This window comes from Theropithecus gelada, chromosome 6 (assembly GCF_003255815.1).
Source record: "Theropithecus gelada isolate Dixy chromosome 6, Tgel_1.0, whole genome shotgun sequence".
In the NCBI taxonomy this organism is placed as follows: domain Eukaryota; kingdom Metazoa; phylum Chordata; class Mammalia; order Primates; family Cercopithecidae; genus Theropithecus; species Theropithecus gelada.
The window spans coordinates 68,926,677-68,939,920 of record NC_037673.1 but is presented as its reverse complement, the minus strand read 5'-3'; the positions used below and the strand labels follow the sequence as shown (position 1 = coordinate 68,939,920).

The window sequence follows — 13,244 nt, the reverse complement described above, 5'->3', positions numbered from 1 at the left end:
CCTTTCTCTTAACTTTAAGATTTTCTCATGTTATTAAAACTGTTCACAGACCTTGCTTTAATGATTGCAAAATATTCCAACATAAGAATAATATATTTAATCCCGAGCATTTAGAATGTTTCTTTTATTTTGCTTCTTAAATAACTGCAACAAACAGTTTGTACATAAATATTTACTCATATTTCTGGTTATTTCCATAAAATAGAATCTAGAATGAATGGATTCAAGGGAACGGACACTAAGATCCAAGCTCTGTTTTGCCAAATTGTTTGCTGAACGATTTGTATGACTTTACAGTTCCACAGGAGTGTGTAACTGAGTTCCTACCATCATGTTCATCATCCTTACGTAATTTGCTAATTTGACAGAGTTTTCTCTTTCCTATTTTGCATGTCTCTGATTAGTAGTGATCATTCATTGTTTGTATTTACTTTTCTGTAAATTTTGCGTTCAGGCCGTTCCCAGTTTTTTCTGCTCTGGAAGGCTAGCCAACCAAAGCTTTCTAGCAAAGGTGCTCACATGTGCCTCTAGTGGAAGCTATTGAGAATGCCCTCTGCAAAGGGGTGTATGTACTTTACTGCAACCTATGACTTGCAGCCTGGTGTCAGATGGTGGAATCAGGTGAAGTGCCACACTGACTGTAGACAATGAGGTTTCAGTGTGTTTGCATATGCGTAACAGAGAGGTGATAGTTCAGTCTCAGTTTAAGCCTGGACATCAGGCAATAAAGAGTGTGTGTGTGCATATGTGTGTTATAGAAAAGGTTGGTCACCAAACACATTTTAAATACACACACGAAATTACAGCTTATGACAAGGCTTTCTCATGGCCTCATAAACATACTTTTCATTTTCAGCGTGACTTGTAGACAGCTGCATCCCTAGAATCACTTTAGAGAGCCCTGTCCTTCCCAAGCAGAGAGATTTGTCTGCACAGCCAACCTCTGGGTGAACTACAAATGCAAAATAAATAAATGTCTTCTTCTAGAACAGCAATATTATTTTTCAATTCTTCTTATAACTAAAAATACTAAGTTTATTTCCGGGAAATTATTAGACAATGTGAACAAATACCAGAAGTTTATAGAGCTGCAAAGATGTACTCTGGAGAGTCTGGTGTTGAATGTAGCCCCCAACACGAGGAGTCCTCTCTGGAATGGAAATATGTGTATTTTTCAGTTGAATTCATGATAAAAAATACTTTATGAGCTTTTGACTTTGGGGTTCGAAATCTAAACATATGCCACTACAAACCACTGAGATGAGGAGCTAAATAAGTCTGTGGGCGTGTGTTAGGATGGGAGGACCAGTCCAGGTTAACAATGTAAGGAAAATTCCTGAGTCCATGTATATAATTTTGGCGTTATAAAACACAGATTTGGACTTTTGCTGACATTTCTGAATTATTGAGGATGTCTGAGTCCTGCTCAGGCCATGAAATGCTTGTTTAAGGAATTGTCAGGCAAGCACAAGCTGCCTAGTGGGACCTAGAGACCACTAAAATATCTTCTTCACAAAGGAATCTCACCTCCCAACCACACTCTCTATAAAAGACCCACCACTGGAACCTTGATTAAGGCGGATCAAGAGGATGCCCAGGTTAAAATGTACCCACTCTTGGGAAAGGCACCAAACATCGTCAGTCAATAGCAGCTTACCCAGACTTATTGCCAGACCAAGTAAGAGCTGGCTTGAAGAAGCAGGGTGGGGGTGGAAAGAGCCTGGCCAATGGAGTCCTTCCTTAGGAGAGGCTACCGACCTGGAACAGGAGGATGGAAGGCTCTGCTTTGTCATGGCTGCCTCCATGAGGCTTAGTAGCAACATCCAGAACCTATCTCCTCAGTCATCACATGGAGATGTCCACTTCACCCGTTGTTGAAATTAGCTTGGCACATGGGAACCAGCATGAGTGGTAGGTAATGTTACACTACAGGAGAATGCTGTAGTGGAGTGCCCTAGACAGCCAGAGAAAAATTTTAGATCATCTTGCGGCTCCCAAGGAGCGGGACAGGTAAGGAGGGGGAGTAAGGATGTAAAAGCATGGGGTGGGAGTGGGGATGATCACAATTTTGTCCAGAACTAATTGTGGAGGAGTCTTGACTCATGCCTTTTTACTGAAGGTGATCTGCAGAGTCTGAATCTGAAAGTTTCAAAATTGTGAACAAGTTGAGGTTTCAAATCCAGAAGGGCGAGTCCCCCTTACATTGTTCTGTCAGCAGACACCTTCCCCCTCACTTCACCAATGTGTGTGTTCTGTTAGGACAATGGGCTTCCTTTGAGGGTTTCTGGGGTGAAAAAGATACAGGAAAATGAATATATCAAACATTTTATCAGTGTCTACTGCATGCAGAGTAGACAAAGAGCTCAGTGAGTGGAGGTTCAAGAACTAACAGAAAAAGAGAAGCAACCCAAATGTCCACCACTGGATGGATGGATGGATGGACGGACGGATGGATGGATGGATGGATAAACAAAATGGGGCATATACATTCAATGGAACATATTCAGCCGTAAAAAGAAGATATTTTGATACATGCTTCCACAAGGATGACCCTTAAAGACATTATGCTAAGAGAAAAAAGCCAGACACAAGGGACAAATGTGATTATGATTCCACTCAGATGACGTACCTAGAGTAGATAAATTCATAGAGACAGAAAGTAGAATAGTGGTTGCCAGGATCTGGTGAAAGGTTGGGGGGTGTAGAAGGATGGTTGGGGAAATGGGGAGTTACTTTTTAATGGGTAAAAAATTTCAGTTTGGGATGATGGAAAAGTTCTGGAAATGAGTAGTGGTAATAGTTGCACAACAATGTGAATGTACTTAGTGCCTCTAAACCGTACACTTAAAATCGTTAAAATGGTAAATTATGTATATTTTACAACCCTACTCGCCCCTCCCCCTACTAGCCAAGTAAGCAATAAACAACTCAGAGCCCAGGTTTGGACCCCCCGACGCTTGAGTTTAACAGGAATGGAAATGCCTGTAGCCCCGAGGAAGGACAGCGAAGGCTGAATGGGCCCTAGAGCAGCGACTCCCGGCATCCCTCCCTTTCGTGGGGGCGCTCAGGAGGACCTCATCATCGGGCAGAGTAACTACCTACCTGGTTACCCACGGGACGGAGCACCCTCAGACCAGGGACTCGCGTTTTCTTCTGTCTGTTTACAGGGCTCAGAGTGACAGGCACAAACAGTATCTCAATACAGCCTTCTAGGATGACTCTTCAAAGGAGGGTCGAGGCGCCGGGGAAACCGCCGGGGTTGAAAACACGTTCATATTCACGTTCATGGGTAAAATTCTGGGATGCACAAGGAATAGCCTAGGATCCTGTCCGGTAAGTCTGAGCCTCCAGGTCTCCGCCAGCCCTCATCCGCCGAAGGAGGTCCCTGGGCCTGGGGCGCTCATCGTCAGGGGCAAAGGACAAAAGGCGGAGGCAGAGAGCCTTTCCCAGGGTAGCGCAACCTCGCCGGTTCTCACCGAAAGTAATCCACGTGACCCCCGCGCGGGGGCTCCTGGAGCGCCCAAACCACTTGCGGGGGGAAAAAAGCCGAAGCCTGCAGTCCAAGGACCTGCCTCTACTCCCACCCAGTCCCGGCCGCCGGCAGCCTGTGGCAGGGACGCCCGGGAGCGGGCTGCCCACACTCGGGAAACGCAGGCTGCTGGGTGAGTTCCCAGCGCTGGCCGAGCTCCCAGGGAGTTCCCGGCCCGGGCGCGAGGGCCCGCAGGTCGTCGCTCCGCCGCCAGGGGGCAGCTCTGCCCCACGCAGGCACCACCGGGGACCCGCGCCCAGCCACTTTCCGTGTCCACGCGAGCGGGTTGCGCGGGACGGGGGTCGCCGCGTCGCTTCCCCGGCTCGCCGCTGGGAAAGGTTTTGGTCCCTTGTATCAGCTTGGGGGCGGGGAGCCGGGGGAGAGTTACCAGCTGGGGCCGAATGCTGGGAGCGCTGTAGGGAGGGAGGCCCGGGGTGGGGGACGACGGGGGAGACAAGGGGGTCGCGCAAGACGTGAATCGCTTGGGTTTCCGCGCTTGGGGAATTTCGCGAAGTCGGAACTAAAGGTTGCATACAAACATGGAGCTTAACTAAGCAAACAAAACAAGTGGTCACATCCAAATGTGGGGCTTCAGTAAAGCTCGCCTAAATCTTAGTGACACTTCTCCGTCTCTGCAGCGGTCCCTCTGGGCTGATCTTCCACTCTGACCTTCAGTAAGTCCTAACACTTTCCCCGGAGTGGCCAGGAGATAATTCGCCACATTTTGCAAACGTTTCCAGGGAAGAGCCTCTTAACCCTTTGGGGGAGGAACTTGCGGACAAAGTTACAAACGAACGCAGTCTATCTCCCGCGCCATGAGCGTTATGATGGCTGTAACCGGTCACCTAAAGTAATTAATGGTCCGCGAACAAATTCTTCCTCTCTGTTTCATCTTTGAATAACTTCGCCACACACCAACCCTCAGTGCTGCGAAAGTCATGGTGTTTATTTAGGTATCGACTGAGTACTTACAAAACTTAAACTTTCCAATGTAAAAGTGAACTCCTTGGTAAGGACTCCTGGCTGCATCAACAAAGAAATGTGATGCCTGATTAATAGTGCTGATTAATGTTGGCTCAGGTTAATGCTCAGCCTATTACAGTAATTAAATGGTTCAGTCATATATCAAACGAGAGTCAATGAAAAACAATTTAGAACGTCGAGGCTTTCTCATAGATTGTTCAAAGACCTATGATAGTCTTTATGGGTCATGTGTAAATGTAACTGGTGGTAGCAGTCCTCAGCAACAAAAACTCGATTTTAATAGAGGTCTTTAGATGGGGAAACAGTTTATTTTTGAGGCTCTGTGATTGATAGAGGTAGTAATGACACGTTTCAAAATGTGAAAAGTACTTGGTCGATAAAATGATATACACAAGGGCAGCTGATGGCTGTTACTACAGAACGTCATCGAAGTTTGATTTAGTTCTTGTCAAGAGATCATTTTAATCAGAAAGTTAAACTTTTGGGGCAAGATCTCCTCTTTGAAATAGAAGCATTTTAGGAAATGCACAAATAAGTGAATGTGAATTCAACAAACTATTAGGATTTTCCCACTAGCCAAAATAGCTCGTTTGAGTTGGTGATAAAGATATATTTAAAAGAGCGTATCTTAATTATTTCCACTATCTTGTCACCTGAAAACTGAATTGAGCGGAACTTGAATCTCATTAAAAAAATCTTCATTTCACCAGAAAGTATTAACAATATTTAAGGATTTTCCAAAAACACATTTTTTAAAGTTTATCTTAAAGTCATCTATCATTATAGTCTCTATTTAAAAAGACTCAGTAGAAATATGTATACGTTACGTAATTTAAGTATTTTGAGATTACTATGAAAAGTGCTGACTAGAATGTTCCTCCTACTGAGAACTACATAGCCATTATGAACGAACTTTTTTTCTTTTTTTTTTTGAGGCGGAGTTTCGATCTTGTTGCCCAGGCTGGAGTGCAGTGGCACGATTTCGATTTCGGTTCAGTGCAACCTCCGCATCCCAGGTTCAAGCGATTCTTCAGCCTCGGCCTCCTGAGTAGCCGGGATTACAGGCGCCACCAACTAATTTTTTTTGTATTTTTAGTAGAGACGGTGTTTCACCATGTTGGCCAGGTTGGTCGAACTTTTCAGTAGTTTCTAGGTGCAATTTTTGTGCGTGTATTTGGGTTTTCACTAAAATTTTCTATTTCTTTTCCGAATTCAATTATTATGTTCTTTATTCCCATGACACTTGTCAGATCGTCTCATTAGAGTGGCTTAGTTTAACTGTCAAGTCTCTGGGGCATTCAACTGCAGAGAAGTGACTAAAACGCCAGTCTCAGAGCAATTTTATTAACAGATGGAAAATAAACGTCTTTGGAGTAAAACCTAAGAGAATGGGCTAAGGAGTCAATAAACAATTATTATCGTGATTAAATTGGGGGGCTTCTCATCAGATCCAATGGGGAGTCGCTCGCCCGATCTAGGGGAGTTGGACACCCCCAACAGACCCCAGAGCGTACCCCAGGGACCACGTCAGACAGTGGGGTGGTTATCCCCCGGCTGGACGGCTTCTACAGGCTGTCGAGGGGTCAAACCAGAGTGTCGCGGGTGGGCTGCTGAGGTTAGGGAGGAGGACTAATTGAGGAGGCTGGGAAGTCTAACTCGTGCAGTGGCCCTCGGTGCAGAACGCCAGGTAATTCGGGCATTAGCCCCTTTGGCAGGAAATAGTGAGGTCCCCTCTCCTCCCAACTCTTCTCAGCTGCTGCCTCCCTCCTACGGGTGAATTTTCTCTCCCGAACAGGGCTGATTTCCTAGGCTTTCTTCCCTCGGCAGCGCTCTGACGTGCACACCATGTGACAGGCCCCCTTCTGCTATAAGCCGAGGAAGGTCCGCCCTCTCCTGGACTCAGCCCTGGCCTCGCCGAGCTCTGTTCCTAGACTCTCACCCGTCCCGCACGTTCTTGGGCGCCAGGCATTCGGATTCGCCCGCCCGGGCCCCGCCACCCCCTCCTCAACCGACGGGGCAAAAGCTGCTCCGAGAGGAGAAGGTCAAGTGCTCTGCCCGGGACGGACGCGAGCGGAGCCCAGTGAGCGCAGCATCCGCGCGGCTACCGCGGCGGCGCAGGAGTTACAAAGTCTGCGCGCGAGACTCCGCCGCCACCCAGCAGCCCCGGCGCAGCTCCGGCAGCCGCAGTCACAGCGCCCCCAGCGTGGCGCCCCCCCGGCCGGGCCTGCCGCCCGGGACCAGGGCTGGGGCGCAGAGGGAACCCGGAGCCCGGCGCCCCCATGCGCCGCCCCGCCGCCGCCACGCCACAGCTATGACCCTGAGCACTGAGATGTCCGATGCCTCCGGCCTCGCCGAGGAAACAGACATCGACGTGGTGGGGGAGGGCGAGGACGAAGACGACGAGGAAGAGGAGGACGACGACGAGGGCGGCGGTGGCGGGCCCCGGCTGGCTGTCCCCGCGCGGCGGCGGCGGCGCTCCTACGCCGGGGAGGACGAGCTGGAGGATCTGGAGGAGGAGGACGACGACGATGACATCCTGCTGGCCCCGCCTGCTGGGGGCTCCCCGGCGCCCCCGGGCCCGGCCCCGGCCCCAGCGGCGGGGGCAGGAGCCAGTGGGGGCGGCGGCGGCGCGGGCGGCGGCAGCGGCGGCGGCGGCGGGAGCGCGGGTAGCGGCGCCAAGAACCCGCTGGTGAAGCCGCCCTACTCGTATATCGCGCTCATCACTATGGCCATCCTGCAGAGCCCCAAGAAGCGGCTGACGCTGAGCGAGATCTGCGAGTTCATCAGTGGCCGCTTCCCCTACTACCGAGAGAAGTTCCCCGCCTGGCAGAACAGCATCCGCCACAACCTCTCGCTCAACGACTGCTTCGTCAAGATACCCCGCGAGCCCGGCAACCCAGGCAAAGGCAACTACTGGACGCTGGACCCGGAGTCCGCCGACATGTTCGACAACGGCAGCTTCCTGCGCCGGAGGAAGCGCTTCAAGCGGCAGCCGCTACTCCCACCCAACGCCGCGGCCGCCGAGTCGCTACTGCTGCGCGGCGCGGGAGCCGCAGGGGGCGCGGGCGACCCGGCAGCAGCCGCCGCGCTCTTCCCGCCCGCGCCGCCGCCGCCGCCCCCGCATGCTTACGGCTACGGCCCCTACGGCTGCGGCTACGGCCTGCAGCTGCCGCCTTACGCGCCGCCCTCGGCCCTCTTCGCTGCCGCCGCGGCCGCCGCAGCCGCCGCCGCCTTCCACCCGCACTCGCCCCCGCCGCCCCCGCCGCCGCATGGCGCGGCCGCCGAGCTGGCCCGGACCGCCTTCGGCTACCGGCCGCACCCGCTCGGCGCCGCCCTGCCCGGCCCCCTGCCGGCCTCCGCGGCTAAGGCGGGCGGCCCGGGCGCCTCAGCGCTGGCGCGCTCGCCCTTCTCCATCGAGAGCATCATCGGGGGCAGCTTGGGCCCGGCCGCCGCTGCCGCTGCCGCCGCGCAGGCCGCCGCCGCGGCTCAGGCCTCGCCCTCGCCCTCGCCAGTGGCTGCTCCGCCCGCGCCCGGATCCAGCGGAGGAGGCTGCGCAGCGCAGGCGGCCGTGGGCCCGGCGGCCGCGCTCACCCGCTCCCTCGTGGCAGCCGCGGCCGCCGCCGCCTCCTCCGTCTCCTCGTCCGCCGCCCTGGGGACTCTGCACCCAGGGACTGCCCTGTCCAGTGTCGAGAACTTTACTGCTAGGATATCCAATTGTTAATAACGCTATGTTAGCGCGCTCGAGGAAGAAGGTAGGAATCCCGGCTCCTTTTCTCGTCTCAGTGGTTCGGTGTTTTGTTCGCTCCTCCCGGCGCGGCCCCTCTCGACCTCGCGCGCCTATTTTCGCCGCTGCGAATTCTCGGACGAAACTGTCAACAGCTCGGGCGCGCTTTTCGGCTCTGCGGGTCCCTCTATTTATGCAAAGCCGTCCTATGCTACAGCCCCCGCGACCTGGAGTGGGGAGGAAGAGGGTGCCGGGGAAGGGGGTCCGCCCTGTCCAGGCACTAGAGGCTCCCTTGACTTTTGGTAGATGAAAAACAACTAAGCCTTTTTGAGGTGTAGAGATTCTCAGGTCCAGGCGTTAAAAAATAATGTTCAAAAGAATAATACAAAAATAGTAAAGGTCTTGAAGAATACCAACGAAGCAATTCTTTTTTGAGGACACTTGTCTGGTGTACTTTTTCATGAAAAGGAAAAAAATGGTTAACATGTTTACACAAGAAAAAAAGTCAAAATTATCATTTCTTATTTCAACCTGTGTTTTGTATCAACAGACGTGCGGAATTTTTTTGTACTTACTGCATATTCTTTACAAGGAGTATTGTAAATTTTACTGGCAATTATTATTGTACTATTCTAAATGTAAGATTTTTACACTTTTTCAGAAATAAAAATGCTTAATTTTCAAAGAAAATTCACCAGAATAATTGGCTTCAGTTGTCCCCTTCTTAGTTTTTCTTTTCTACTTAAAGTTTCTATATGGGGTAAGTAGGAACTCGGTATAGAACAGACTTAAATATTTTCTGAGAGAATTTAACAACAGCATCATGCCGTGATTTTTCATTTGAACCTCCTAAGTGAAAACCGTGGTAGGAGATCAGAAATTACTTTTAAATGACTTCAAATAAAATAAGTTACTTTTGTGTACATTTTCAAATCTGATTCTATGCCATTTTAAAGCGCATTGAGGTATGTTAAAATTAAAACCACAGGTACCCAAAGATAATTTTATAGGAACTTTGCATTTCATTTTTGAGCTTCCTTCCTCATTTAATTTCTACTCCGTTCACGACAATATTATATCTACGGAAACTCTCAACATAATAGGTTGTAATGGAAGTGAAACAAGCAAAGAGGCAGTCTAGTTTTAAAATTCTAATAGGAAAAATTAGTAGAGATGACCATCAGTTAAGGAGCTTTAAAGCCCTGAATAAGGACATATTTGCTTATAAGAAATAAATTATATTTAAAAGTGCCAGTATTTACAGCTACTATGTTGCAGATGGAAGGAATGCGAGTAATTGTATAAAGAGGTTTTTCTCTTAAAAGGCCAATTTATTGAAATTCTGACTTAAGTGAATAGGGTATTTAAGATAAACCTTCAACTTTGGGATGCTTTAAAGAATAAATGAAAATGTATCAGGTGTTCATTGAACTAATTATATTTATTGAATTTAGGTGATTTAGGTTTATCTTTTTCAGTTTTTAATGTCTTTTATTAACTATTACATGAAATTTCTAGTTCTTTGAAAAAAACGTGAGATACAAGTTTTGATTACTACAATGTTGTGTGCCCCAAAGAATACCTAGGTATATGTAACACATAATTTAAATGTCTAACATTAGTGTTTGCAGCGGAGATTAAATCTGTTTATTCAATTTCTTTAAAATGTTTGGACAGGTATATATATGAAGATTCGCAGATTTAACTTACCAAGTTAATGAAATCTATAGGGTCAATATTTTGCAATGATGCTCATTCATGACGCCCTGTCTCTTTTTAGGGAGAAAACGGACTCTCGCGGGCTCAAATGAAGTTCTCTCCCCCACCCCCGCCCCCAGTTAAATGTTTGAAGGAGGTTAAATTCTCTCACCCTCAAACTTACCCCTAAATCTGTAGATAGAAATTGAAATACTGTTAGACCAAAGTCTTATATACAAAAGTTACTTTTACTCTAGCCTGGTTAAGAGAGAGGAGTCATTGAATCCGAGAACGTCTGGACTCCACGCGCCGCCTCGGGTGGAGAGGCGTTGGCAGGCGGAATCCAAACGGCACAGACACTGCTGGCGCGCCTGGTAGCCTTCTGTAACGCACGCATCTGAAATTTAGATATGAAAATAGTTACGAAGAGAGACAGCCAAGAACAAAACCGTGTGTATTTTTGATTTTTTGCGCGATGCGTGGATGTCCTGAAAGCAGGGAATCCTGGTTAATCTTGTCTCTTGTTCATATTCCCACGTCTTCAAAAGTGCCAGAACGGGCCCCACCTCCAGGGGTGTCAGTGCATTTAAGAGAATGGCAAGAAGGCACAGGGCGATCCAGGCCTCGCTCCGGGTCCCGGGGTTGGGGTCCCGCTTCACGCGCCCCCACCGGAGACCGCAAGCCTGTTTTTAAACAGGTGGAGACCAGCGTGAGCTCAGAGCTAAAGGAACGTGCAAACCCAAGCCGCCTCGATTCAAAGTTTTGCGTCCTGCTGCTCAGCTCCCCACCCTCTGCGTTTGGGGTTCAGTTCTCGGCCTTGTAGACCCTGCGGGCCTGCTCCCAGGGGGATGAGACTGGGGGAAGCAGGGCCACCGGGCGGGTGAAGTAGGAGCCGCGAGAGGTGTGGGCCGCGGGGCAGGCGAGGGACGAGTGGGCCGTGGACCCGGGACCCGCGAGCCAGGAGCGCGGGGCGCGCCCCATCAGGCCGTGCAGGCGAGCAGGTGCTGGAACAAAGGCCGCGGGGCCGCCAGGCTACCGCGGCCTTTGATGGGCAAGGACCTCTCCTCCTGGAGATCCTCATTCGCATGCAAATCCAGCGCTGGTCCCCTTTTCTTTGTAGGCAAACAGAAGGATGTTTGTGTGTTTGTAGGAACGAAGCCTGCTTGAACAAGCCTTCCTCAATAGGCTGGGTCTCGAAAAATAAACCAGTTGGACAAACATTGGTCACCAGCTCTCCTCCTCCCAACTACAAAGTGTGGATTTGCTACAACTCATTAACCCGACGCTTTTCTCCCCTTCTCCTTGTTTCTCTGCTCATCAAACGCCCCCGTAGAGCCTCGAGACAAATGACCGAAGCTCAGTCGGGAGGGAATTGCAGTTAATAGGGAGAGGGATATATTGGGGCTAATGGTTCAGGCAGCTCCTGGAGAAGGACCACACAAAAAGAAGCCTCTCCATTCAGGGCTCTGTTGTGCTGCGGAGATTTAATCTGCAGCTAGATTTAGCCAAATGTTATCTATTGCGGGGGTAATGAAGCCCTTATGGGTTGAATTGCTCCTTGTACCACACATGGTGTCATGACCTTAGATCGTTCCTTGGTTGATTTCTCTTTTCTCTATTGGGTAATTATTTTATTTCTTTAAAATAAGAAGCTAGTGCTTCTCCTCAACAACGTGTTTCCTGTCCATCCTATCTCATGCATTTATTTAAGGGCCACTTCCCTTCCCCTTAAGAAAAAAAGGAACTGGGGAGATGAAGGAAAAAAATTGTGAAGATGCTTCTTATTTTTCACTCCCTGAAGCATCTGTATGTTTACACATCTCAACTTGTCTGGCCCCTACTTGGCAGCTCTTTCCTGGCCAAACTTTCTGTTGATGGAACTGGAATTCTGGATATATTTATTATCAAAATTCTTGCAGTGAATGTAGTAAGCATTCATCTCAGGAAAAGGCTTTTCTGCCCTTCACAGTTTTTTCTTTTTTATAAACCTACCATTTCTTCCTGTAGCCTGTCCTCTGAGAGAGTTGGGGGAGGTGGTTATTCTGATGGAAGGTGATTATTTTGATGGAATACCAGCCTGTGTCATTTATTAAAGGCCGTCTGAGGCCAGTGGTTGAGGCTGTGCCTGTTGTGTTTTTCTCTCTCTAGCCCCAGTGACTCTGATTTCCTTGTTTGATCAAGGACCAAGCTTGGAGCAGCTAATGGTGTTATTACAACTGCTATTGATGGGTAGGGATCTGTTCTTACTACCCAAAGCCAGGAATCAAGGACTCTAGTTATAATTTTAAAATTCTCTGCTGGCTACACATTTTGCTCACACCTGTTTTTATTACTGACTGAGAAAAGACATTTTGGGGGCAATTTAAAGGTCATATCAGCATCAAACCCAATCCAAATCAGAAATCTGCCCAGGAACTGCCCTAGTGTCTCAGGGCTCTTCCAGGAGGGAAACTATGCATCTAATTGGAATTCCAGGGGTCCATCACCCTCTTAGAACTAAACCAGACGAGGACAGGCCTGGGGAGCAGAGGACAAGTGAAGTGGGCCCAGCATTGTCTGCATTCATTCTTGTTTCTGCCGGTTTCCTGGTGGTGCAGCTGGGTCACACATATGCATACACAGGCATGCATGCTCATTGCCCATCAGCTGCCACTTGCCTCCTCTATGATTTTGTAATTAGACATATGCTTTTTGTTGGTAAATGTGTTTGATGTCATGGCCAGTGAAACATGGTGTGTTTATAGGGCAACGAATGTAAATGTGTAAATATGTTTAGTGTAAAATCTGGCCCTTCGACTTTAGCAATAAATACCCTGCCAGCTCGGATACAATTACATTTGACAGAAAGATGGAGAATCTGATCATGACCAGCTGCTCAGGGCTCTTTGGGGCTTATACTTTCCCAACTGAATTCGCTTTTCAGATAATTTCTTTGCATGTCGCATCCCTCTAATCACATCTTTCCCTTGATGTGAACAGCTTGGGCTTCTTTCTTGTTAGTGTTGACCCCTCTGGCATGTAGGAAACTTCCTGGTTTGTTCCTCCAGGTTCTTTCCTCTAGGAAAATACTAGTCAGTAAGATGCAAAGCACACACAGAGAAAACAACTGATGATTCTCAAAGATCCCCTTTGATTCCGAAGCCTCCATATGGGGTGGCTAGGAGGAGAAACGAAGATAACAGTGATGAGCTTCTGATGACTTACATTTAGAGTTTTTCTTGTTATTACCATGAGCTTACCACCTTGAAAGAACTATTTTGTGCTACTCTGACTTTTAAAAGTAGAAGTTTTAGGGAAGTGTATGTTTGG

General features: G+C 48.8%; 2 protein-coding genes across 3 annotated transcripts; one reads left to right on the top strand and one right to left on the bottom strand.

Annotated features, from left to right (window-relative positions):
- Positions 1 to 1,782: 1,782 nt before the first annotated feature.
- Positions 1,783 to 4,222, bottom strand: LOC112625725 (translation initiation factor IF-2-like). Its single transcript, XM_025386939.1, has 2 exons — positions 3,103 to 4,222; positions 1,783 to 1,954 (listed from the first exon to the last, which is right to left on the bottom strand). Exon 1 carries the CDS (start codon positions 4,060 to 4,062, stop codon positions 3,319 to 3,321), a length of 744 nt encoding a protein of 247 aa, XP_025242724.1. The 5' UTR covers positions 4,063 to 4,222; the 3' UTR covers positions 1,783 to 1,954; positions 3,103 to 3,318.
- A 2,602-nt stretch (positions 4,223 to 6,824) lies between these two features.
- FOXD1 (forkhead box D1) lies at positions 6,825 to 10,367 on the top strand. Of its 2 annotated transcripts, none has more exons than XM_025388434.1 (2): positions 6,825 to 8,265; positions 10,018 to 10,367. In XM_025388434.1, exon 1 carries the CDS (start codon positions 6,825 to 6,827, stop codon positions 8,232 to 8,234), a length of 1,410 nt encoding a protein of 469 aa, XP_025244219.1. In that variant the 3' UTR covers positions 8,235 to 8,265; positions 10,018 to 10,367. The 2 variants fall into 2 exon arrangements, with proteins under 2 accessions (XP_025244219.1, XP_025244220.1); XM_025388435.1 differs by lacking the exon at positions 10,018 to 10,367 and adding an exon at positions 8,448 to 8,927 and having other exon boundaries at positions 6,825 to 8,243.
- The last annotated feature ends 2,877 nt before the right edge of the window (positions 10,368 to 13,244 follow it).

Excerpts from the sequence above, each read along its gene's own strand:
- LOC112625725 (XM_025386939.1), bottom strand. The coding sequence starts at position 4,062 with ATGCAACCTTTAGTTCCGACTTCGCGAAATTCCCCAAGCGCGGAAACC.
- FOXD1 (XM_025388434.1), top strand. The coding sequence starts at position 6,825 with ATGACCCTGAGCACTGAGATGTCCGATGCCTCCGGCCTCGCCGAGGAA.